The sequence below is a fragment of the Haemaphysalis longicornis genome, unplaced genomic scaffold (assembly GCF_048455015.1).
Source record: "Haemaphysalis longicornis isolate Haplotype H1 unplaced genomic scaffold, Haemaphysalis longicornis Haplotype H1 scaffold_1, whole genome shotgun sequence".
Classification (NCBI taxonomy): domain Eukaryota; kingdom Metazoa; phylum Arthropoda; class Arachnida; order Ixodida; family Ixodidae; genus Haemaphysalis; species Haemaphysalis longicornis.
The window spans coordinates 128,585,040-128,611,225 of NW_027526203.1; the positions used below are offsets into that span (position 1 = coordinate 128,585,040).

The 26,186-nt window shown below is 49.0% G+C and overlaps 1 protein-coding gene across 1 annotated transcript in view; it reads right to left on the bottom strand.

Annotated features, from left to right (window-relative positions):
* The window catches only part of Awh (LIM/homeobox protein arrowhead), a 258,074-nt gene that overhangs the window by 17,325 nt on the left and 214,563 nt on the right, over positions 1-26,186 (bottom strand). Inside the window, exon 3 of the mRNA XM_077708247.1 lies at positions 14,617-14,834. Coding sequence (XP_077564373.1) covers positions 14,617-14,834 — 218 coding nt within the window. The remainder of the gene's footprint in view (positions 1-14,616; positions 14,835-26,186) is intronic.

Consider the following 26,186-nt stretch of genomic DNA (forward strand, 5'->3'; position numbering starts at 1 on the left):
TTACTGTAATGATATTGTCTCCGTAATGAAAGAACCCGTCCAAATTCGACATTTCGCCGACGACTGCGTTATCTTTAATAATATTCATTCTATTAGTGACCACACTCGCTGCAATCCTCTCCTGGAGCCTTGAATGGGGCATGGTACTAAACCCCGAAAAAACCGTCTCCCTTCGCATCACCAATGAACGGAAGCCTCACCAATTTTCGTACTCTCTTGCAGGAAATCCCTTAAACCAAGTACAGGAATATAAATATTTGGGCATAACTTTAACAAATAATTTAAGCTGGAACTCGCATGTTACTAACGCTTCTTCCTCTTCCTTTCGTAAATTATGTTTACTTCGGCATAAGCTTCGAGACGCTCCAACTAATGTTAAACTACTTGCATACACAACGCTAATTAGACCTAAGCTATAGTGTATGCTTGCACTCTTTGGGACCCTCATACATCAAAGAATATTGACTTGTTAGAAGAGATCCAAAGGAGAGCTATTCGGTTTGTTTATTCAAACTTTCATCGCACAGATTCGGTTCCCGAGCTCATGCGTAACAACGGAATTCCAACCTTGTAGTCCAGAAGACAGTTTCTCCGCCCTAAATTATTGTATTTACTTTAAAACCGCAAACTTGCTGTGGACTATAGTTCTTTCTTGAAACCCTTTGCTACTCGCCGTACTCGTCATTCCCATTCTCTGTCCTTAACCCCAATGTTCGCCTCTACAAATCTGTTCAAATTTTCTTTTTTCCCCGCACAATCAATGATCGGAACAACACACCCAGAAATAGTCTAAACTCTCTTGGTTCATTAGAAGCAAATGTTTAGTTGTGCCTGTGTAGTTGTGCCTAGCGTACATTGTTTTATACTTCAGTTCTTGTTTCTGCTTTTGCTGTTTACTGTTTGCATCAACGTTTGGTTGATATTGTTACCACATTATGCCCCTCCTGCTTCGGGCTCCATGGCCTGCAGTATGCTGTTAAATAAAATAAATAAGTGCCATAGACACTTCAAACAGTCTTGCAAGAAAACCCGTGACCTTGTGGGATATGAGGGGTTTCTCGGGGACCTTGCCAGCACTCTGGGGTAGGCCACCACGCTAGCTCCCGGCGTTTCACCCACGCGGGCTCCCATGCCTACGGCAGTCCAGCGAGGTTCGCCGATACGAGAACACAGTAGACAGTAGTGCCGAAGCACAGCCGTTTATTTGGGGAATCTCAAAGCATGCGAGCACAAGGCTCGACGGCGTTCACGAATCACGCCGTCCGGGTCGTGATCGCGAACGGGAGGTAGGCACTCACGGCGCGCTACAAACAAAGCTCCCACCTGAGAAACATGTATGCGCCGACATAACCGCGATGTTGCGCCGAACCAGCCCCGACCGGGTCTCCGACGAGACTCTCCCGACTCCCGCGCTCACACGTTCGCGCCGCCCGTGCCCGCGCGCCTATGCCCGCACATATCGGTGGTGCCATCTCTCGGGGGACGCCGATGAACCAGCGGAGCGCCGGACCGGTTTCAGCGCACAAGTCTCTCCCGAGGCGCGCGCCGGCTCGGGATCGCGAGTCGCAGTTCTCCACGATTCCCACACTCCTCCCCCCTAAAGACTGGACGCCCCCTGAGCTCAAGTGACGCCACGTTACACACACTCGTCACAACACCTCAAGTCAGCAAAACTGCCACCAAACGCCATTCCTAACCCAATCCACACCAATGTTCGCCACTCGATGCTGCCGTCGCGATGCTCGCCTCACAAACCCGCAAACACATTGCACAGGTTCCGAGTCCTTCGCGGTTGGGCAGCACAGCAGGTTGGCAGGCCCGGGGGTAGCCTGCAGCCGCAGCCGACGAACGCCGGGGTCGCGCCATGATGCGACCCCTCACTCCCAGCTCGAGGCGGCAACAGGAACGGCCGTGCCCACTGCGGCTGCCCGAAGGCTCGCGCCGCTCGCGTAGGCCCCAAATCCCGCCGCCTCCTGGGTTCCGTGGCCGCTTCGGCCGCAGGTCCTCCCGAACGGTTGGCTGCCGCCCGGCAGGCCGGAGCAGCAACTGGCGGTAGCTCCGCGGGCCGCGCTCGGCCCCGCCGGTGGTTCAGCAGACCATCCTCGCTGTCCGTGACCGTGGTGACTGGCATGGCTCCCGGTGGTATCCGTTCGCTGCAGGTCTCGCTCTCACCGACTGGTGCAAACGATTCCCAAACTTGAAGTAGGGAGCAGCGGGACTCCGCAATCTCCTGTGACTGGCCGGAAAGCTGCATGCCCGAGGGTACTTCCCCTTGCACGTTCGCTTGCTCGCGGAATCACGAGTCCGGCAACTGTGCTTAGCCACGCTCGCCTGACTATTACGGGGGGTCGGCATCGAAACACCCGTCTGAGTAATTTCGGCTTGGTGCATTGGTCGGCAAAGCTGCGTCAGCATCAAGCAGGCGGGCTCCTGCAACTCACTCGCAGCAAAACAAGCTGCCGTAGAGCCAGCGCCAACTGCAATTCCCGCGACTTACGGGCGCACATCACTGGTATAGGTCGCCTGAGAGTCCGTCTCTTACTAAGACTGGCGATCTCTCGCGACCAACGAGCCCGCTGCCGAGCCGCGCGAAGCTCTTACTGCCTAAACGCAATCTCGAGCGGAGACTTCACGGCATCGAGACGCACACTCTCCGGAAGCGCGGAGACAACGGTCCCATTGCTCCCGCTTCCCCCGGCAGCGAGAGGAGACTGATTCTTCAGCGATCCCCCTCGCTCTTTGTCAGGCGTCAAATCGGCTAACACTCCGCCTCGGATTCGAAACGCAGTAGCGGCGGGCTCATCGTCCGGCTTGCGAACTCCCGAACACCGCACCCTCGCTCGGTAGTGTCCGCCGCGCCTGCGGGAAAATTCAACCGGCGCCGCCGGCGCGACTGCAGCGGGGACGGCGCTACGAGGAAGGCGACCCGCCGCCATGTTGGAACAAGGAATACGTACCTCCCGCCTCGCAAGCGGGCCGCGACTGCGGTGCTCGGAGGTATCCTTCTGACGTACCGCCTGGTGCGTGTAGGGAAGTTTACACATTTGCCGTCACGGCTGTATCGGGCACAATAACTGTCTGCCTGCAATCGACTGGCGCGAGGCGTTTCGTCCGAAGTCTTCCGGAGAAAGCGTAGCGGGCTACGACTGCAGGAACGCCTTTCTCGGGGAGCTAGCAACCTCGAGTTCGTCTAAAGACGAGACCCACGTTCGGGCGCCATGTGGGATATGTGGGGTTCCTCGGGGACCTTGCCAGCGCTCTGGGGTAGGCCACCACGCTAGCTCCCGGCGTTTCACCCACGCGGGCTCCCATGCCTACGGCAGCCCAGCGAGGTTCGCCGATACGAGAACACAGTAGACAGTAGTGCCGAAGAACAGCCGTTTATTTGGGGAATCCCAAAGCATGCGAGCACAAGGCTCGACGGCGTTCACGAATCACGCCGTCCGGGTCGTGATCGCGAACGGGAGGTAAGCACTCACGGCGCGCGACAAACAAAGCTCCCACCTGAGAAACATGTATGCGCCGACATAACCGCGATGTTGCGCCGAACCAGCCCCGACCGGGTCTCCGACGAGACTCTCCCGACTCCCGCGCTCACACGTTCGCGCCGCCCGTGCCCGCGCGCCTATGCCCGCACATATCGGTGGTGCCATCTCTCGGGGGACGCCGATGAACCAGCGGAGCGCCGTACCGGTTTCAGCGCACAAGTCTCTCCCGAGGCGCGCGCCGGCTCGGGATTGCGGGTCGCGGTTCTCCACGATTCCCACAACCTCGTGTACCCCGTTCCTCCACATCCTTTTAAATGCAGAGCATTTCTTAGCCTCGCCTCTTCCTGCGTCGGACGGCGTCCACAGCTCCGCGTCCCCAGCAAGTGCGCCTCTCCTCCTTCCCTCCTCTCTCTCAACAGCAGCTGGCGCGCGCATGCGTCGTAGTCAGCCCGTTCGCTCCTCCAGTCCGGCCGTGTCTCGGCGTAACAGGTGCGTGATAGCAGCGCGGTGGGGCGTGGAAGGGCGCGCGCTGCTTGCGCATGCGCGCTCTCCCCCCCGTACTGCTCTCCCTCTACTGCGCGCGCTGCAAATATAGCGGCTAGCGGTCGCTCGTGTTTCAGTCACAGCGTTGCTCCTTCCTTCCTTGGTTGACGCTCGCTCCACCCTAACGCGACTTTACTCTCCTCTCTCTACCCCAAACCAACACCAATGCAACTACGACCCAACTACCCACCCTAACGCGACTTTACGCGGCGTTAACGACCCCCAATGCTCTGCATTTACTCGTGTTCCCCTCGCGGGAAGGCGCGGGAATTTTTTCTCAGCAAACCAAGCACTGCGGCGGCGGATGCAAAGAGCTGGCGAGAGAGAGAGAGAGAGAGAGAGAGAGAGAGAGAGAGAGAGAGAGAGAGAGAGAGCACAGTGGTTCTTTGCGGTGTGGCCCTAAGGGCTCTTCCCTTAGGGTCGCAGCCAGCTACATTCTTGTGCATGGGTGAGCTCAGAATATGCGGGGGATATTTACGGCCGGAGAGACGGTAATAAGTGGCGATATCGTGGAACGTAGTTAGTCTATCTCTGGCGGATCTGGCCCCGTGATAGGGGACGGGGCTTTGTTCCGCTCGGATCGTGAGTCCTCGAGCGACGTCACGGTCTGCCTCGTATTCCCCAAGGCGGGCGTGGGCCGGGGTCAATATCAACTTTACCAGGTAGGCTGGGGGATTCCGTGATGAAATTTTGAGTACAAATTGCGATATGTGTCCACTAGCAAAATTTTCAGCCGCCATTTAGTATCAGAGAATGCAGGATCCGGCCTGCTGGATAATGTTAACGCTATTGCCGTCTCCTCCGCCTCTGCTTGTTGAGGGGTGCGAACCGTGAGGAAACTGTTTTAAGGACGGTCGCGGGTGGATGCCACAAGCAGGAGGCAGACCGAGAAGCTCGGCGTCAGCACCAGTTTATTCCAAGATCAGTTCTAGAAAACTCCTCGCGCTTCCATTTCACGCGCCTTGCCCCGAGATGTAGCTGCGGATGCACGCGACCTTGGAGGTTGACCGTACATCAGAAACTGACCCAGACCCCCCGCACCACGACGCCGTAGAGCTCGTGAAGGATTGCGCAGGGAACTTTCACGGCATGTGCCAAAGTGCCAGCTCGATCTGTTCTTGTCCGATCATTCAGGGCATCCAAAGAGCAGGTGAAAACGGTGAAGCTTATGCCACGGCGGAAGTTCTTCCACCGTCGCCTATGCCACGCACAAAAGGTTGGCTTGTCCCTGCAGGTTTCGTCAATATCTCTAGTGCATGGAAAATGACCTGCGGTTCCAGTGACTTCACAGGTTGCTCTTGCCGATATTGAACCTTTTGCGCGTCCCGCTGCTGCCCTCTGACGGCCGAAACCGCCCCGCCCCCTCTTCGCCCCCAGGAAGCATCTGGGTCCCAGGGAGCGTCTGATCCTTCCTTTGTGGGAGTTCGTGTGCGAGGCGGACGTTACCGGACAAATGGGAAGTACATCCCAAAACCCCTTCCCCTGTTTTCCCTCGCTCCCCAACTAGGCTACCAAGCCCCGAAATTACCAATAAAGTTCATTCATTCATTCATCTAGCAATGCCTCATTCGGGCCGGGAAAGTTGTGAATAATAGAGATGAGGTGATTATTTGGCGGTTTGGAAACGACTAGCGCGGGGGAGAGGTGTTAGAATAAACCATGTCCTTCTCCCGCCCAGATTCCCTTTCATTGTGTCGCATACTTGGCCCCATTTATCCATTGCCAGCCTATTGCGCAACTTGTGCAAGAAGCATCGGTGGTGGCGGGGAGAATAAAAGTTTTTAATGGGAGATCGGCGTTGGCGAGGAGGAGCGCCACAGTGGCGCCGTCTAAAGCGGCTTCACTGGAATGAAAACTGGGAGTTCGACATATAATGCTTCGCAGTAAAAAGAGGATTTGTAATGATAAGCATGTTCTATGGCAATCCTGAAGTTAACATTATAGGTATAGTGGTAATGTTGGCGGGAAGATTGCTCCTTTCATGGGCAGTGAAGATAAAGAATGAACGTTGAAAGGGACCCTGCAACACTCTAGATAAGCGCTTCACTCTTTCCTTCGCGTCTGGAACAACTGCGAAAGCTATACGCCTCGAGCTTCGCCATCGCTGGGCCGCCCTGCCGCCACTTCTCCTCGGCGCTTACGGGATGGACGGTGCGCAGCTGGTAGCGGCTCATGCAGGATTTTGGTTCTCTTTCGTTTCCTTTTGCATTTCGGCGCCCTAAATAACTTGTTATGGTGATGTCTGTAAGAAAATAGTGCGTTTAGGGCACTTTGGGGCACAACAGACGCGTCCTGATAGAGTGCTGGAACGACAACAAGAGCTATCAGGGGACACGGTAGTGCGCGTTTCTTCGCCGTTCTTACGGGAGTCGGCGACGGCAGCAGCATATCACCACTTTCACCTCCGCATACGTCAGGCGGGAGTGAATGCTTTTGTCGCCTCGTTTAGACCTAGTAGTGGCACAGTGAGAGGTTGGTTTCGTCTTGCAGCGCGGACAACGAATGCGGCGTTGTTTCGAATATATGTATACGTCGTAGAAAAATATGACTCGGGGATGCGATTACCTGATACCTGACAATAACGTTCCTTTTATGCAAATAGAGGCCATGCGAAAATGTTAAGTATGTTACAAGGCTCTCCGTCGTGAAATATGTGCGCATTAACGCCTTATAGCAAGAACCATGGTGGGTTAATGAAACCACGGAAAAATAAATGGTCTGCAACTCCAGCAGAAACGAAATAGCTCGTAAGGGAATGTTGTTGTTGTTGTTGTAATCCTTTATTTCAAAGGGAAGGCCATGCGGCCTTAATAAGGGAAGAGGGGGAAGAGGCAGGGAGGAGTAGCCGAGTAGCACAAATTGGGGGTCCTTGAACGCCATAGCAGAGATCACTTCCGTTAGCAGAGTCAGGCTAGGGTTATTGGGATCATGTGAGGGGAGTCAAGTCAGCTGCTACGACCGGGGTAGGCCTGGTTTACACTAATCTCGAAAGGCCACTCTCTAGGCCGAACACCCCGAGGGCTGTGAGAAAATTATCGTCTTCGAAGGGGAATCACGTAGAAAAGCGTATTCTTCCTCGTCCTGACCACCACCCCCTTGGTCACTCGTAAGGGAATTAAAAATAAACACAGTGTATCTTGGGAAATGCTAGAGAAGTTCGTCTAAACTTAAGCCAGGTAGAACTTACCAGACCACTAGATTCGAAATGCGCTGCTATTTCGCAAGGCATGGGGGGGGAGGGGCACTGGAGGAGGACGCTTAATGATCGTTATGTTCAAGTACGAAGCGAAATCAAGCAATGGGCGTTTTAGTGATCACACACGCACAAGCTGCGCGTTCACTTTTATTTAGTTTTTCGACTTTAAATAACAGTGATCATGCGGAGGACGCATTTTCCGAAGTATACAGTAAGTATATATGTAGTCACAAGCGATAAAAGGTGTCGTTGGAAGAGTGTGGTATCTGAGAAGGCCCTCTGATTTCACTTTTTTGGTAGAATATGTAGGCTGCCTATGTCATATGACGATGTTTCGAGGAAGCGTTTAGTCGCGGACGCGGATATATAAGCTGAATATATATTTACCAGTTGAATGTTTGCGAGTGCTCACCTCACGACAAGACGACCCAGCAGTAAATTCTTTGCCGTGTGCTGATTCCCTCATATAATTTTACATTATCCATCGTACTTATTTCGTAAAATGTCGGTGAAATTAATGCCACATTAGCTTGTTCAGTGTAGTAATCAATATCTGAGATAGAAAGCGTAAGTGGCGAGCTGTGCTGCGCTAGATTATGTAAGCACACGGAACCGATTTATATCGTAATGTATAGCCGTAAAATGAGTATTTTAACGAATGCTTCATTGTCAGATACTGTTAGTAGGTTTTAGGGCCATAGAAATACGATCAGCTCCATGCATATGCCGGTTTCGCGAGACCGGCCTGTGACACTCACCTAGCGCATATGCGGACCGAATGTACTACACTAAGATCGCGTCAGAAGCATTCACACGCTTTTAAATACACCAGATATGCGAACAGGCTGACTGCTCCACATAAATATGTATTTCCAACGCATACAAACGGAAAATATCAGTCGCGAACGTGCCTCAAAAGCAACGGTGACAGTGGTGAGCTGGCCGACGTCTCCCGCGACTGCTTTCGAAACGGGCCGCTAGGGGGATTTCAGTGGCGCCCCCTACAGGCAGCGCTCGAGGCGTATAGGTATCGCCAGCACGGAGCGGCACTGCATGATTTGCTCGTCGCACCAGATACACCTTCCATGTCGTCTTTGTTTTTGCGGCTTTTTTCAAAGCTGCTATCGAAAAGCTTTCGTATCTGCAACTGAAGGAAAACCGGCCAACAGCCGCTACATGGCCGTAGTGACGTAATTCGAGCCGTTGAAGGACGTCAAGACCGGAAAAGAGAGAAAAATCTTTTGAGCGAGTTTACAAGTTATCTAATGGACGTAGAGCAGTAAATTTTTGGCTGAGGTACTTTGCGATCCCGTAATCTAAGCACTGGAAGTGTTGGGTGACTACGTTCTGGAAGCATTTAGGCTTTCAAAAAAGTTGAAAAAAGTGTTGCAGGGTGCCTTGAAAGATTGTGGCCCGGGCGCGTGGCAGATACATGGTATTGGAGTGAAAATCGTGGGAGATACGATGTGTTGGAACTATGATCTAGTTATTGCGGTGGAGAGAGTAAAAAAATCGGGGATAAAGGCGAACACGAGATATGGGGCGACGGGATTTTAATGATGGCAGGTGCATCTGACGTTCGAATGCCGAGATGCTGGAACGGAGTGAGTATACAGCTAGAATGAAATGCAGAGCACGATTTTTTACGGATTCGATGGAGTTTCTAATGTTAGCTCTATGTGGGCCAACGATAGCAGTGGCGTACTCTAATTTAGGTAAGTCAACTGTTTTGTAAGCTAATAGTTTAATTTCAATGGGAGCGGATGACATATTTCTGTGCAAGAAGCCGACGGCACGGTTAGAAGTTTTGATGTAATTGATGTGATGGGTCCAAGTTAGATCATATGAGATGACAATACCGATGTACTTGAATGAGATAGTTACAGCCAGCGTGGCATTATGATAGACATAGGTGGGCTTTATAAAGTACGACACCTGTTGAAGGAAACTAATGAGCACTTGAAACCTATATTTTTTCATTCGCTATTTCCGGCACCATTCCTGGATATTAAGCAAGTCTTGTTGAGGGATAGTGGACATCATCTGGGAAAAGACGCATGTTATATGAGACAGTGAGTGGTTGGTCAGTAATGTAAATTAGAAACCGAGATTACTGGACATTAGAGGGGATAAACAGGAAGAGTGCGCATGTACGTAGACAAACTGCTTGGGTTGGGTTAAAAAAATTGTGTTCAATTAAGAAAACCGGGATGTACGTTTAAAAGGAACAGTTCGAGAAAAAACCTGGCGTGATGTATGTTATCAAAAGCCTTTTCAAAGTCCAGGAAGAGGGCGTCAAAGCAAATTTTTTTGTGCGGACAGCTTTGCAGAGCATGAAGAAAAAGGGCAAGGTGGGTGTCACAAGAACACTTTTTTGACTGAAAAATGTGCTGGTTTGGATGACGAAAGTTCGCAGATGAGAGGAACAAAACTATACGACAGTACAATATATGGTCCATAATTTTAGAACTACACGTACGTTTTTTGTTGCCGGTCAGCTGTAGTGCCGAATCTTGGAAGGTTTGTTTTGTGCCTTGGCGAATTCAACTCATTTGTGAGCTACCCTTTTATTAGCAGATAAGTCCTCACCTAAGCTAAAATCTGCGCCTTTCAGTTCGCTACGTGAAGTAAGAATTTGTTGCTTGACTTTAAAATGGGCAAATTTAACTATCATGTGTCAATTTTTGCCAGGGTAAAATATTCCCGATCTGTGCGCGCGCCCCATATCGTGTGGTTCCAGAGCGATGTAGAAGTGATCCTTACAAAATTAAACTAGTGTTTTCATAGATCACCATGGTTCATTTAGTTATCGGACAAACAAAATAATACACTTTTCAAGGTCATCTACTAGCGAACGTAGCAGATACGTGAGATCCAGATTTACTTGAATAAGCTTGAGCAGAAAAATGCCCTGAACCAAAAGACTCGGTTTGACACATACACCTTATTCAACTTCAAGACAATCAAAATTGTTTTCGAACAAACACATCGCCACGGGATGCGCTTTGAGGCCGAAGCGCAAAATTAGGAGGCGATCGACTGCCTCCTGGCCGTCGTGAGGGTAGCACTCGCTTCTTGCGATTTATGAGGTCGAAAAAGAAGTCACTTCACTCCGCCGCAAACCGAGAAGATTTATATCGCGCACTCGTACATAGCCCGTGCAGGCTTGAATCGTCGCTAGTGCTATTTCCGAACATATGAAGCACAGTTCACACGTAGGAGCACGCTATCGCATTTCATCGCGAAGTGAACGCGCCCACAACAAACACACCGCTTCGGCCGCCGGCCTGGCTGCAGAGCTTCGTTCGGGCCAACAGAGATGTCACGGCAATTCAGAGCTACGTGAGGGCAACGTCCAAACCACGATCCGCATTTAAAAATACAAGACCAAAAAATCTTGTTCCATCAGTCGCAAATTCCTGTCCACAGAAAACAGAACCGTGAAGGGCAGACGCGCCACTTGCCGCCATGATGTAAGCAAGGAAATACGCAAGCCTTCCTAGCATACGCGCGAACAACGCAAAGAAATAGCGTACGCTAATGATTTGCGTACGGCTTTGTACGCTATTCTAAAATTCTCTATTCAATTTTACAGCAAGACAAATGGGGTTACGCAGCGCAGCCTTGGTATATGTAGGCATGCGACCAGGCCGCACCTGCAAGAACCATCGCAACCGCCACCGGCGCCGCGGCTTGGGAGCTTACGAATGTCCGCAAGGCTTGAGCTATGCCTGTACATTTTGTTTATCGCTTAGGAAATTTAACGTGCAACGGAAGATTTTACGTGTTTCTTTGAGAGCTTGTGTGCGCGCTTCTCGTTCGGTTGTTCGTCACGTGACTCATGGCACATCCGCTCAGTCGCTGTTTATGCCATCTCTGCTGGGCGACTGATAGCTTCATTTTTTGATTATTTACGAGAATATTTTAAGGTTACTGCCGCAGAGGATGGTATATTCGTGTTCTTGGGATGATAATTTATCTGCTTAGACCAACTTCGGTTTAGTGTTCAGTATCCCTTTAAGTTCCGACTTCACCGTCGCAATAGAATTGCACTCAAACTCCATCTTTGGGAGCGTACTTTTCAGATCGTCAAACGTTGTTTCATGACTGACAAGGGTAGATTGAACAGAGGAAAGCTGGTCACGTATTCAAAGCTGGCCGGTCTGGATTTCCTTAAAGGAGTAGTGACACCAAGTTTTGACGCCTAAAAATGATATAATTGGCATCAGTAGTTTGTACAGATGCCTCACAGAAATTTTTGCACCAATCCGAGGCCGGAATCACATCAAAACTCGATTTTGATTGCCCCGGCCGCGAGCTTCCTCAAATCGGCAGCACTAGTGAAATCGCTTTCGGCGTGACGACACATGGGCCGGTGTGTCTGGCCGGTTCAGGGTGACGTCATAAAGTCCTTTTCGGAACGGGAAACGATAGCCTGCGCTGCTGTTGTCGGTGGTAATCGTTTGGGAAGGAGATGTGGGTGTACCTCTGCGAGCAATGATTGTAAACTTTGCGCACTTTGCGTGTTCAACGTCTTTGCTCGTGAGTTCGTGGGCGGCGCATGGTGTTCCGTTGCACGTCACGGAAACCGTGACATCAGATTCGCCGTCCTGCATTTGAATGGCCGTTTGGCGCGCGACGACCGAATTGGAAACTGGTTAATGGAATAAATACGTTAAAATTAATTCTATGTTGGCGGCTGACCGCTTTTGGTTCGATTTTTGTAATTACTGGACCACTAGGTATTCTTCACAGCCTAAAAAGCGACAGCGAGAAATTTAGTGTCAGTACTCCTTTGAGCAGTGAGTACATTCATGGAATCTTCAGTTTGGCCGAGCTTGGTAGGACTTGGATTCGATTTCATTTCTCTGTACAAGAGAAGCAATAGGTTCGAATTCGCACAACAGCATTCGTACACCATACCCCAGAGCGTTTGTGGGCCGGGCACCACAAGGAGTTCGCTATGACTTGTTCTTTCAGCACATAAGAACAAGTGCTGTTTTTTTATTCTTTCTTACCCTGTATGTTTTGTATTTTTGTTTCACTTCACTGTTTCGCCGTGACTTTTCTAGAGCTGTACTGTACTTGTCTTGACACTCCTGCTTGGGCTTTGTAAACCTACAGTTTTTTAATAAATAAATAAATAAATAAATAAATAAATAAATAAATAAATAAATAAATAAATAAATAAATAAATAAATGAGCTACCCGGGCGCTCCCCTCGAGAGGGAGCGCTAGGGTAGCACACCTTGCGCTCGTTCCTACTGATCTGCACGTCGCTAACGCCATCTCTAGGAAAATTACCATGTTGCCAACACCAGTACTGCCACCATGGTCATCCTCAAGCGAGGCTTCCTCAGCGATGTGGTATCCCATGGACGAGCCATTCTCAATGGCAGAACTGCTAGCTGCACTGGCCTCCATCAAAAAACGCACGTGTCTAGGTCCTGACGACGTCAGTTCCAAGCAGCATCACACAAGCTACAAGTGTCGACGGAACATCATCATTACCGCGTTCCTGGAATTAAGCCAGCCTTCGAAGACATTGACGGAGACTTGCAACCTCATCTATGATTGTGTGCGATTTAGTTCACAAACAGCGTCCCTCCCAGAGTCTCTGGGCTGACCTCTCACCGTAAGCCTGGAACTGAAGGACGTATTACGCCCTTGGAGTTGCTGAAAACATGTAGAAGCATAAGTGAACCTCATCATAATTATAGCATCCATTGCGTTTGACCAGCGTGGACCAAAGATACCAAAACTATTCTATGTGAAAAAGGCTTCAAAGCTTGCATAGTGTTCCATGAAGCACGAAGCGATCCACTTTGGCAGGCGCATCCCATCATTACGCGCCCCTGTACTGTGTCCACACACACTGCAATTTTAAGATGCCAGCTGGAATATAAAAAACCAGTCCCACCGTATGCGGCTGAATGTCGCCTGCACGTAATACGTCCGCTTCAAGCTTACCACATTCACCTCGCCACTGTGCCGCAGTGCGACGTGCGTGAAGACCTGCAACCTCATCTGTAATTGTGTGCGATTTTAATACACAAAGAGCGTCCCTTGTAGCGTCTCTGGGCTGGCCTCTCACAGTAAGATTCGAACTGAAGGACGATTCGCCCTTGGAGTTTTTCAAAGCGTGCTTCTCACGCTATAAAATCTTATTGGAGTACCTAAAAGGCAAAAGTCTTGATTAGACCGTGTAAATAGTTAAAAGCGTAAGTGAATCTCGTCATCATTATAGCATGCATTGCGCTTGACCAACGTCGACCAAACTAGCCACCTTAGACCAAACATTCTGGCACCATTCTCTAGGAAAGCTGCTTCAACACTTGCATTCAGTGGGGCATGGAGCAGGCAGCGATTCACTTTGGCAGGCGCATCCCCTCCTTACTCCCTGCTGTACTCTGCATCCCTGTACTCCCTGCATCCCTGTACTCTGTCGACCCATCCTGCCATTTTAAGATGCCACCGCGATTATAGGGGAAGCAGTTCCCTACCGCATGAGGCGGAATATCGCCTACACGTAATACTTCCGCTTCAAGCTCAGCCAATCCACTTCGCTAATGTGCCACAGTGCGACGTGTGCGGAGACTTACAACGTCATCTGTATTTGTGTGTGATTTAGTACACAAAGGGAGCGTCCCTCACAGCTTCTATAGGCTTACCTCTCACCGTAAGACTAGAACTAAAGAACGTATTAGGCCCTGGAATTGTTCAAAACGTGCTTCTCGCGCTGTGAAAGCCTTATTGCAGTACCCAAAAGGCCGAAGTCTTGGTTAGACTCTGCAAATAATTAAAAGCACATGTGCACCTCATCATGTTTATAATCATCATCCTCACCGCATTCATCTGGCGTAGCATGCCAGGCACTTTATCTCGGCTGACATCGCCAGCTTCAACAAATATCGTTCTCTCTTTCTCTCTCACAGAGCGACGCCCAGCATTTAGCTATAAATGCCCCGGAACCAAGGCACGCTGCGCAGGAGAGCTGTCGATTTTGTTTGCTTTGCCGTGCCTCCACAGCCCTGTTTCTGATTTCCTTGGTCGTCTCCGCCATCTTTATAGACCATTCAGTAACTATGCTGACAAATATCCGGAGAGGGCGCCCGACTTGTGCTCATGGCACGTCGCCAGGAGCCCAACTGCAGCTAACGATTTCTACTGCCTGCACAGTCAAGCACTGTAATGACCGATGCAAGTTAAGAGGAAACTGAACGCCGTGAGTGGTACTTCGTTCCTTACATTCCCTGCCTCTCGATAAAACTGGACAGGTGGCCATGTTCGGAAGTCTCTACATTAACAACCACGTACAGCCCTCGAGCAGGCTGTCCGTGTGCTTAGGGTAGACCGTTCACGCGTTCAGGAGCTTTTGTCGGTACCGACCGTCATTAGAGCCGGAGCCTCCGTCGAGCAGCTCGAAGTAGTGGCTCTTGCAGAGGACGCGGCCGTCATGCAGGGCAAACTCCTCGCCTGTGGAGAGCTGCCGCTTGCAGGCGTCGCAGGCGAAGCAGGCCAGGTGGTATACTTGCTCGCGGGCACGCCGCACCCAGTCCGAGGCGCCGATGGCGCGGCTGCACTTTGCGCACTTGGCCGCGAACTGTCTGCAAGCAGAGTGATAGCACAGGTCTGCTTACTTTCACGTGAAGTAAGCTGTTTGCGAGGTCCTGTTTTAGCTCTCTTAGCGCTAGTCGGGATGCTGACGCTCTGTCAGTCTACGGGCTCGCAAATCAGGGTTCGTCCAAGTTTGAAGACTTCGGAACAGGGTACAATTGTGAGGATACCCTGACAGATTTTTTGTGCACCTACTGTATGGGTAAAGAACTGCTATTGCGAGGGGAACGCTAATATGATAGCAAACAGAACTAAGTCAGAAAAAAGCTGAAGTACTGCAGAAAAAAGCATACAGCTGCTGTTTTTTTTAAAAAAACGACACCAGTGTTTCTACGTCTACACGTTTAAACTAAATTGTGGTGCAAATGAGTGAGCGGCAGCAGTGTATAAGCCATAAGCAATTTCATTAATCTTAAACTTATTAGTGATTATAGAACGCTCACGTTCCAACATTAAGATACTTCTGCTGCAACCGTGAAGCTAATAAGATGTTCTTGTTCTTTCCTCACTGCAGCGCTTCGTGAAGGTATCAGGTGAGAAACTGAGAAAAGAAAAACTTGAATACCAGGTAAATTTATTTTCTTGATAGCCTTTAAACACAAAATTCACCCTGGTAGCTTTCCCGAAAACCTGGTGCATCGAGAACGTATGCCAAGCGCTTAAAGGAGCCATGAAGAGAAAATGCAAGTTGGTTTTATTCGAAAGATTTCGTGTTTTATAGTGCCCCCAGCGCTTGTCCGGATACAAACGGTGCTTTATTCACTGAGAAATTAAACAATTTAGGTTAAAATTTTGATTTTCCCGCTCAATCGTGCGTTTTCGTGGTCCGAAGTGACATCACAGGAACCGACCGCTCTACAGCCTAGAATCCCTTCATTCACGCATCCGCCGTACAGGGTAGAGACAGGTATACGCTGGCACCGCCATTTTCGGTTGCTCGCTCGCCGCCGAAGCAAGTCATTGTGTCAAAACCGCGCTAAAATTATCGCCGCAACGCGGTTTACTGAAGAAGTTTGAATCATATTGTCTGTTTCGCGTTGCTAGGTCTCGTGGGAAACGAAAAGAATAACGCGTTGAGCCCGTTGGCCCAATTGCGGCGGCACGGGACCGTTAAAAGGTTGTCTCCACCCTGTACAGCGGTGCTGGTTTGTTCCCGCGTTTCTTTACGTTCCGTAACCTAGATGGCGCCAGCATACCGTGGCAAGCGTTTGGTTTGTTTTTGCCCGCATTTAAACCTGGCTTGTTTTTGTTCTGGCAGAAAATATTCGTTCCCTGAAACAGCGCTCGCTCGACAAATGGGGTCACGTAAGACACCGTTGCTTGCGTCAATCGACCAGTGTCGTCTGAGACAACCCCAAGCCCCGTAGTGCTGTGCAGCTAAACTGGCTAAACCAAGCAAGTTGTGCGCAGTACGAACAGCAGAACGCATCAGTACTTCTATGTTTACATGTGCTTTCGTAACTTCCACTGTTTGTCCCATCATTCTTGTTGCTTTGTAAAGAATGTGCCCTAAATTTAAGCGCAAATCGCTCGTTCGTCTGGTTTGTAAGCTCTACCTAATTTGCGTCTGCTTCTGCCAGCCTCCGCCAATCGCAGAGCTTAGCTTATGTGACATCATAGGTTCTGTTGCGGGAAATGAGCTGGTGGGTCGCATGACCATTCCCGTTTTTCCTAATTATGTAGCTTATTTGAGCGAAGTTTACGTTAAAAGAGGTGTCAGTATGATTCTAACGAGACAATCTTTTGAATGAACCAAACTTGTGTTTTCTCTTCATGGCTCCTTTAACGAACATAATTTTATCAAACGGTGATTTAGCGAAGGGGTGCGTACTTTATGGTGCGATGACTTAGCATTTAAAAGGCTGTTAAAAATCGGTGCAGCGAGCTCTAACAGATCAGTGATGTTCAGTTCACTGCAGTTAAATGTTACTTACTCGTTGGTCGCTCATGTACAGTGCCGTTTTCAGTGATAAATAAGGGTGCAGTATTTTCCCGACCAGAAACACCTCATATGCCGTCCATATAAGTATTGCTTGACGTTGCGGACATTTCAATCTACTAATATGAGCTTCTCAAGGAGTGCTTTCGAGCGCAGTCCTGTCTCTTCTTGTGGCCGCCTTGTAGGAACTGCTACTTTATTTAGACATAACAGAGTAGGTATTCCGAAAAAAAGCGCTAAGGGAAATTGCAGTCTATCCAGGATTCAAGAATGCGGCAGTGAAATGTAGAGGGAACGGTGCTCTACGCCACTGAAGTAAAATCGCGCTGCACTTGACTCTCCGACACCGTTGCTCTACCGGCAGCGGCACGTTTGAAGGGTGTCAAAATGTATTCGTGACATCATGACGACAAAGTTTTGTTAAATGTCCCTCGTGTTCCCCAAGGCCTTCTTTAGCACGCGTCAGCGTGGCTTCGCATAGCGCCTTCCGCGTTTCTTGCAAACTAGCCTCTCCTGCGACGTTTGTACAAAAAGAATGCATTCACATTCTTTGTGTGCACAGCGTTTCTGAATGGTGCCTGCGACCCAACGCCGCCTGCTTACGGTTCCCTGTCCGCTGTGAGCCGTACGCAACTATTCAAACGGAATGTTGCAGCAGAGACGCAGTGTTGCTGAAGGAATGCGTCGGCAACAGTGCACAGCCCAAGTCTTGCACCGGAGGGGTGGCCACAGCGGAGCGCGTCCCAGGAGGCGGCGCGAGGGATACCTCGGGCGCAGCCGCCTGATTGCGAGGCGGCATTGATCGGACCCTGCAGAGCTCGCTTCGCGGGGCTCCATGGGTTGGGCCGCGCCGCTAACGAACCGCTCCGGGGAGAAAAGTTCAGCGGCAGAGAAAGCCGCTCAGAGACACGCTTGCCATGGCAGCAAACAGAGGCCGCAGAGCAAAAACTGTTAGGTGCAGCGCCGTAGAAGCATAGCACTAACCAGAAGCTCTACGGCTCTTTCAATCAAGGCGAAGGGCGCGCAGATCGACCGTGACTGTTTGTGCTTCCGCAACTTTTCTACTGGCCGTCCGCACAGCTACCCGGTCTCTTAAAGACCAAACTCCGCAGGGCAGGTCTCGCACATTGCCGAAGGCTGTGAACCTCAGAAGTGTTACCTATATGTCCATGTGTCCAGTTTCTTGACAGGGCGTTGCCGATACGAAAGACTATCCAATGGCGGTAGAAAGCATTTTCTATGGCGCAAAGGTCAAGTGGGGAACACTGAGAAGATTGCTCCAAAAGCGGTGCTTGTGAGGGTGCGTAATTTCTCTCTTCCCGAGTTTTGCATAGTGCACTAGCAACTACAAACCGTGCAGCATCCAATTTGTGCACCGCAATACAGTGTACATTACAAGCATTGTGTTTCGCGTCAGTGTTCTAAAAATGAGGCAAAGTAGGTTTCCATAAAAAATAGACATTCCTTGCGCTAATGGCTATCTGGTGGTTAACACTAAGAATAACTCATAATGCGTGCACTCGGAGAAGGAGTAAAGTGTCGGATGATCGTCAAGGGATACAACGCAAATGCCCTAAGCCCATACAAATAGATGCAGTGTGGATGAGCAAAACTGCGTTCGTCGATTGGAGGCGCACAGACAAATTTGACGGCAAAGCCAACTTTTTACTGAATGCTCTAAAACTCTCCGTTTCTATGTACTTAGCATGAAAAAAAAGACATTCTGAACTCGGTCGCTACGGCGATTTTATCATTATACCAGCTTATGTTTACTTGTCATAAGCAATAAGTTCACAGCGAAATGGTAAACATTACATTATTCTCGGCTACTGTCAATACAAAGCCATCTACGGAGCGAGTGTAAAGATTCCAGAAAACGGCCGCGTAACTCACGTTTTTCTGCCACTATTTCATAACGCATTATGTGACTATTAGCAGCAAGAAAAGGTGGAGTTTCATTTATTTGTCATAATTACTCAGTTCCCAGTGCAGTTGTCAACGCTGCAATATTCCGCCCGCTGCCAGTACATGGACATCTACGGAGACCATTACTACAAAAAATGACTACACGGTCATTATTACAGAAAACTGCTCTAACTATTGCTTTATCAAAGCTGTAACGAGTCAAATAAAATGAAAATTGGCCGCCAAGACGATTGTAACATTGCGCCGGGTTTCATTTCCATGCGTTTTGGGCTGTAGCGATGACGTGGCTCGTTAGATTTACAGCATTTCAGCCGCCCCTCCCGTCCACGCCAACATCACTGAAGCTCACCTCTATATCTTCTACGCAGCTAAGACACGCGCATTCTACAGTCAAGGTATACGCAATGCAAAGGGGAAACCGCAGCGTTGGTTAACAAAACGCTAATGTGTGCCATTATATTGATATGTTAGAATTACTTAGGCTGAGAATGACTGCAGGAAGCTGCCATTCAATCACCGCATAATGGTTCTGTAATTTAGTGCCCGTTTGTATCAAGGAAAACGTTCTAGAATGCTTTTTTTTGGTTTCTTAACTTACCGTTCATTCTGCTTATATCCACCAGTGCCACTCGTTTGATGGTATTGTGGCGATTACCACATACCAAATAATAATACCAAATACCACATAAATCTTGCTTGCTTTGCAATATAACTTCCTTTGCTAGAAACGCACGCTTCGTGCGTAGTTTTTTTGCCTACCCTGTCTTATACTATGAACGAATACAAACTCACCTCGTTTACTTTCCTAATGCTCTTTTTAGACGCCCTCCGTATTGCAGACTACCATGCCAATCTGTGAAATAATTGTATAGTTGGTTGGTGCTCTAGTTTTCTCAAAGACGAGTGTTTCGCTGGGCGATCGGTTTACCTCGCACCTATAGCGCTGATGTGAAGGATGTTTTCCCTTGACAATATGTCAGAAAACATATCGGGGTTAATCACGCCGCGACGTTGTCATGCGCGTTGGCAACCGTTGAATTTACGTCACAAAAAGTGTCTGTATTAAGCAACGTAAATTAGAACTACTGGTGGCAAGATGCCTTCAGGAAAGGCTGTTCCTGTGGCATGGTTACTGAACTGCCAACTATGCAATCCTCCCTAGACAAAACACCATAATTTTATCCTCTCTCACGGTGCTCAGAGTACTTCCACGATGCTTTCCAGTCACATTAAAGATTATCCGATACCAGTGTCTTCCAAAATATGCGCGTATTTTCATTAAGTACTTTGGCGCGAGCTGTTTTTTAATCACTCAGCCTAGGCTGCAAGTTGAGCGAAACTTCTGATTAAGGTTGCCAGTTAAGGTTGATGAGGCTTGTTTCGGTCTTGCAATGGTGCATAGTGGACTGGTCGCATCCAACCTGTTTGGGGAGCATGCTGCTAAGCTTGCTTGCGGACCGGATTTGCACAAGGGCCTGGTGAATGCCAAGATTTTACTGCGTAATTTAGAAATCCCTGCAGAATAGGGGGTTCGCAACCACGAGTATAGGCTTAAAAAAGTTAGGAAGGAGCCCACGATGTCAAGCTATAAAGATCCGCCTCAATACAGATCCGCACATGCTGCTAAGGTCGCCTACGCATATTCAGTGTCTAGCTTTTGAGGCTAACCTTTCTTCTTACGTATGCTAAATCGTCAAAAGATTTGCTCTTGCAGCTAACAGGCTCCCGAACACCTATATAGTACTGCCTTTTGTGTGTCTAGCTTTTTGCGTAGCTGGAGTGTTGTGCAAAAACCCAATATTAAAGCCAAGCTTATTCTAGAGTCAAGATTTCGCGTTTCGGAACGCGGTAGCATTTTTAATGTGATTGCTGATTGTTATTTGTGTTTAGCAGTTTGACTCACGTATACCTCGAACGAAAAAAGTCAGTGCCATTCCACTCTGTGCAGGTGGATGACCAGCGCAGCTCTATGTGGCTCCGTTGATAGGGCCCCAGTCCAAGAAGTGCAGAAAACAGCACACGTTTGTTTGTAATTTGCGATTGCACATACTTCATAGTTAGGTAGCTTAATGAAACATAAAATGAGTGGAGTTTTCGCCTAGCACAGAGGGCCAACATGGGGCTGTCCGTTAACATCCTGTAGAAGCCGACGTATTGACAGCACACTGGAATTTCCCAATATTTACAACTTCACTGTGAAATAATAAACACGAAATGTAAATGATACTAGGCGTAATGTTACAAACGTATTTTCATTTTCGTTCTTACGGGATAATTTTAATAATACAAGAGTTACAGCTGATTTCTCTAACAATACTTCCTCCAGAGATGGTCTTGTTTCGACGGCAGCCAGGATCCTGTCACGCTTACAACTTCACAGGGAACTAACTCCCTACGACAAATAAATGAAACTCAGCATAATTATACAACCATCCTAGCGGCCGATTTACGAAAGGTGTTTTTTTTAAATACGTACATTAGAGTGAGAGTTGGCCTTGCTGTCAAATTTGTCGACGCGCTTTCTGTCGACGCACCCAGTTTTGTGAGAACTTGACGTATAACAGCTCCCCAGTAAAAACCCAATGCCATCTACGTTGTCTTTATTCGTCAAGGGCTGCTGCAGAATCTCGCAAAAACCTTCGAGTCATGTACAAAGCTGGGCGGGTCAGTCATTCCATCGAGAGCAGAGTTTAACTGGGCAACCTACAAGAGCTGCAGCACCTGAAGTAAACAACGAAATGGCCGCTGAAGGAACCATTCCCTGGTTGCCGTCAGGAGCAATTAATGGAACATCGAGAATATTTAAATAGGGCAGCGGGAGGTTCTGAAAACTTAGATCATTGCTAAATTTGTCCTGTGTCTTTGAACGCTCGCTGCCCAATGGCCACATAGCTAAGCATGTCTAGAAAACACATCATCATCATCAGCATCATCATCATCATCATCAGCAGCAGAAGCAACCTACTTAGGTCCACTGAGGATGAAGGCATCTCCCATTGACCTCCAACAGCTACTGTCCTGCGCTGCTCGAGTGTATTCTGTACCCCGAATTTCCTTATTGCGTCACAAATAAACCATACTTTTTGCAGCAAATCTGACAAAAATAATGAATTAACGCATATTCAAAACTAAAAACTAAGGACGTATCCCAAAATTGTCATGTTGCATATACTACGAAACTAATTATGTAATGCATTATTTAAAAAAACAGAAACGCTCACATTCGCAGCCTTATGGGCTAGATTGGACAAAGCTTGATCACCTGATATGAGCTTGTCTAAACTTAACGGCACGCACCAAGTATTATTTCGCGATTTACGCTCGAGCGCGCCCAATGGTAATAGCCGCGCATATGCGATTTTTTCCGTCCACCTATGCGACATACGGTAGTTTCAACATGCCTGTTTCCAAAGCCGCAAATTAGCACATAGATAACCGGCAACAGCTGATAATGCGGAACAGGTATACAAGCAGTAGCGGTCCAAGAGATGGGTTTTGGTGGGGGAGAATTTTTTTAGGGGTGAAGCGGGGGGGAGGGGGGGGGGGGTAAAGAACCGCTCCCCTACTCGCACCAGTTTTTCGGAGGAGGTGATAACCATGCCGGCGTGCGCGCGTACGCGGAGTAACCCGTTGCGCACAATCACTTAGCGGAACAGTGGTTTTTGGCCTCCCTTAGGCGGTACAACGGCTGGCTCGAGCCCACATTTCTGACAGCCGTAACACGTTTTCGACCTCGCACAAGTTGGATGCTTAAAAAAGGAACAAAAAGTAAGAAGCTGAGGACCTCCTCGGGGGGGGGGGGGGGGGGGCAAGGGGGCGATCGCCCCCTTCGCCCTCCCTTGGGACCGCCACTGTATACAAGGCAGACCGCGTCAGCTGGAAGTAAGCTGATAATTTTTACACTGGGTGCTGTAGCTTTTACATCGCACGTCAAAACATGACCAAGTGGTAAAGGAGCGATTTACAGCTTCCACACCCATGCAGGATTATTTTGTTTTACAGCCCTTCACATTGATTACATAGTGCGTCCACAGCCAACCATTTTAGAGTAGGCCGGAAAGTAAAGCTTTCAAAATTTTAGAACGTTAATACACGGAGAACTGTGCGTTACTGCACAATGTCACAGCCCTTCCGGTTTCGTTTTTGGAGTATAAGAGAGTACACCCGCCCAATTTTTTACCAATATCACCGGAGCGTCGCTGATCGCGGCGCTGATCCTCACACGGCGCTGATCGACCGTTCGGTCGATCAGCGCCGCGTGAGGGAGTGATACGGCAAACTGGGTGAGAGTAGCCGCATGCGCACTAGGCAAAGGCCGCAGCTGCCGTCATCTGCTAGGCTGTTCCAAGAGCAGACAGCCGCCCCCGATTTTTGCTAATTTCTTATCTCACTACCTGCCATACTCGAAATTTTTCTTCAAGACCAGGCACGTGGCACCAACTGGAAACAGCATTGCCGAGCGCAAGCCTCGTTCGGTAACGCTGATTACTCTGTTTTCAGTTGTCGCCACGTGCCTGGTCTTGAAGAAAAATTTCGAGTATGGCAGGTAGTGTGATAAGATAATCACAAAAATCAGGGGCGGCCGTCTGCTCTTGGAACAGCCTAGCAGATGACGGCAGCTGCGGCCTTTGCCTAGTGCGCATGCGGCTACTCTCGCCCAGTTTACCGTATCACTCCATCACGCGGCGCTGATCGACCGAACGGTCGACGCTCCCGTGATATTGGTAAAAAATTGGGCGGGTGTACATAGAAATATAAAAAATACTGAAGCCATCGCACAGCTTTATCTGGACGAAATGCATGCACATGAAACTAGGCGACGAATGCCAATCAAAACAGCGCTCAAACAACAACCTTTACGTGGGCTTTTTTGTGCCTAAGTAATCCCTAACCGCTGGCACACACTGCATTGTTGGACAACAAGCCCCCATTTAAAGCAACACACCTAAAAAATGGTCCATTTCGCCCATCGAGCCTCGCGCGCTTGTGGATACGCCGCGCACTGGCGAAGGCCACGGCGAGAAACGCGTCCAAAAAGGCCAGCAATGCGGAATGACGTCACGCCGGCCAACAAGGGCGCGCCCAGGAAGCACGCTGTAAACGGTGTATCCTGCTTCGCAGTAAAGAATGCCCGGAAGGGAGACGATATAGAGTGTTTCTGCCGAGCCATTACTTGATCTGCAAAGCCTGTTCACGTACTTGCATGATTAGAAAGCGCAAAACAAGCCGAGCTCGTGAAATTCCAGAATCCGAACGAATTTTCATACTTGGGGAAGTGTGCGTCTGCATGGCTTCCATTACGCGGTTAGTAGTAGAACTGATGTTTTTAGGCATGCGCAGATGAGAGCCTCTGGTTGGACGGCATGTATATGTTATGTTTCATTGAAAACAAAATCAGTTGGAATTCTTAGCGCAGTCCTCGTCGTCCTGTCTCCGTCCCTATCTTTCTGTGCTCTGCAATCTTTGATATAAAGGTGGAACCTGCCCGACGACACTAATTACAAAAGGTTTTTGATCATCGGGGTAGAAAGTCTATACATTTTCATAGAATTGCTGAAGTATGTTTATACATCATCCGAGTTGACACGGATGCTGTATTAAACATCCCTGAAACATGCCTGAACATACCTGAAAACGTAAAATTGCCGCTTGCGTCCCTGAGTGCATACATTCAATTTATGCGTATCGAGATAAACGTACAGGTAAGGTAGGTAGGACTAGAGAGCACTGACAAAAATAAGCGGATTAATTTGTGGATGTTTAGGATTTAGCCCCACCCTCGCGAACTTGCGATGCGCCCGCCTTGCTTCAGCTTTAGAATCCGGTGTTTTTCGGACACCCATCGCACACCATGCTTTGCATTTTTTACCCACCTCAGTGGCGCTCGCCGCGGCATTGTCTTGCCATCATTACTCGTTTGCGCGTACGTGGCGCTGAACTCCCTATGAACTCCATTTTAGGATGGCACGCCGGGCAGCTGGCGTGGCAAAGGTGGCGAGCAACAACTGAGCGATGGGTCGGCTTGAAGCCACCTCGTCTCGACACGCTCCTTCTCGGTTGTTCTGGCGCGGTTTGCCTGTAGTTCGGCAAGGCATGATAATAATCGGAGCAGTACATTGACACCCATTTGGGAACGGGAAAGAACACTGCCGCCGCGAAAGCTTGGAAATGAGCTCATGCAAATTTCATGAAGTAAAAAGATGTTTTTGGATCCGGAAATCCCCATGGCCTCCACACAATAATCTTCGCAGCGTCTGTATGAGCGATACAAAGTGCTTTCCCAAAGTGCTTTCAAAGTGCGCCCAACCAAAACCAAATGTTTTCTAATGAATCTGTTGTTCGTGGCACAAAGTTCCCAACTGCTGATACCGATGGACACGACAAGCATGAACTATCAGCTTATGTTGTCCCTAATTATGGCCTGAGGTGTTCTAAACAGCTGGCAGGAACACACCTCCGTGTGTCAAGCGTGGTGCGCCATCAAATCAATTCATCGTTATCGTTCTTTTGCAACGAATAATCGGATTACTTTAAGGGATTTTGGGAAAACCAAGACTCGTAGCCAATTCCTCTGTTCCGTTCAGTGAAGCTGTCACAGACGTTTTGATAAAAGGAGGCGTGAGTGGGGTAATAAACTATGCAATGGCAAGCCCTTCCAGTAAGAGGAGGGCTCAGTCCAGGATACCTTGAGGCGAGATGGTCCCTGTCCACCAGCATACGCTGGTTCGCTAGGGCCGAGATGGTCCGCAGCTCCACCCTTTTTTGTGTGATAATGTTTGGAAGGGGGGGGGGGGGCGAGGAAGTGCTGTGTTTTGTAATGCGACTGTTATGCGGACGAGTGTACCTAATTGTGTAAAAAGAGCTAAAAACGAGCAACATTCGGGAGGACTTCTCTGACAACAGGCGCACGAAGTTTCGACTGCAATGTCGTAGGAATGGATCAAGCTCATTGCTCCAGTTACGCGCGTAGCTTTATGCACTGCATTCCATTATTGAAAAACCAAAAAATGCAAAATTGCTTTACCTGGGTACTAAAAGTGGCGCTGTGGTGTACAGCCCGGTTGCGGAATATATAGCAGAGGGATAACTGTTGCCGTCGCATTATATTAGGTTGTTGAGCAACTGTCCTAGGAGTGTGAAATTGAGAAAATGGCCAAACACCAATACTTCGCGACACCGCCCACCCTGCAACGGCTGGCGGATATCGTTTTTCGTACTTCGAGATCTGCCAAGATAAGCACAGAGCCGAAGTAGTGCTCCGCTGTGAATTATGATTAGATCTCTGTGTTTTCGGAGTTTACTTCTTGTGAAATTCGCAGGGTGTTCTTCGGACTTCAGGTTTTTGCGAAACTGTGGTGTTTATCAGAGTTTATTTCTCTAAAATCAGCAATTCTCCGTTATTCGAGGTTAAATTTTTTCTCTGATCCAAATCATTCGAAATCCTAGATGAAATGATGCATGTGCACGAAAGCAGGAG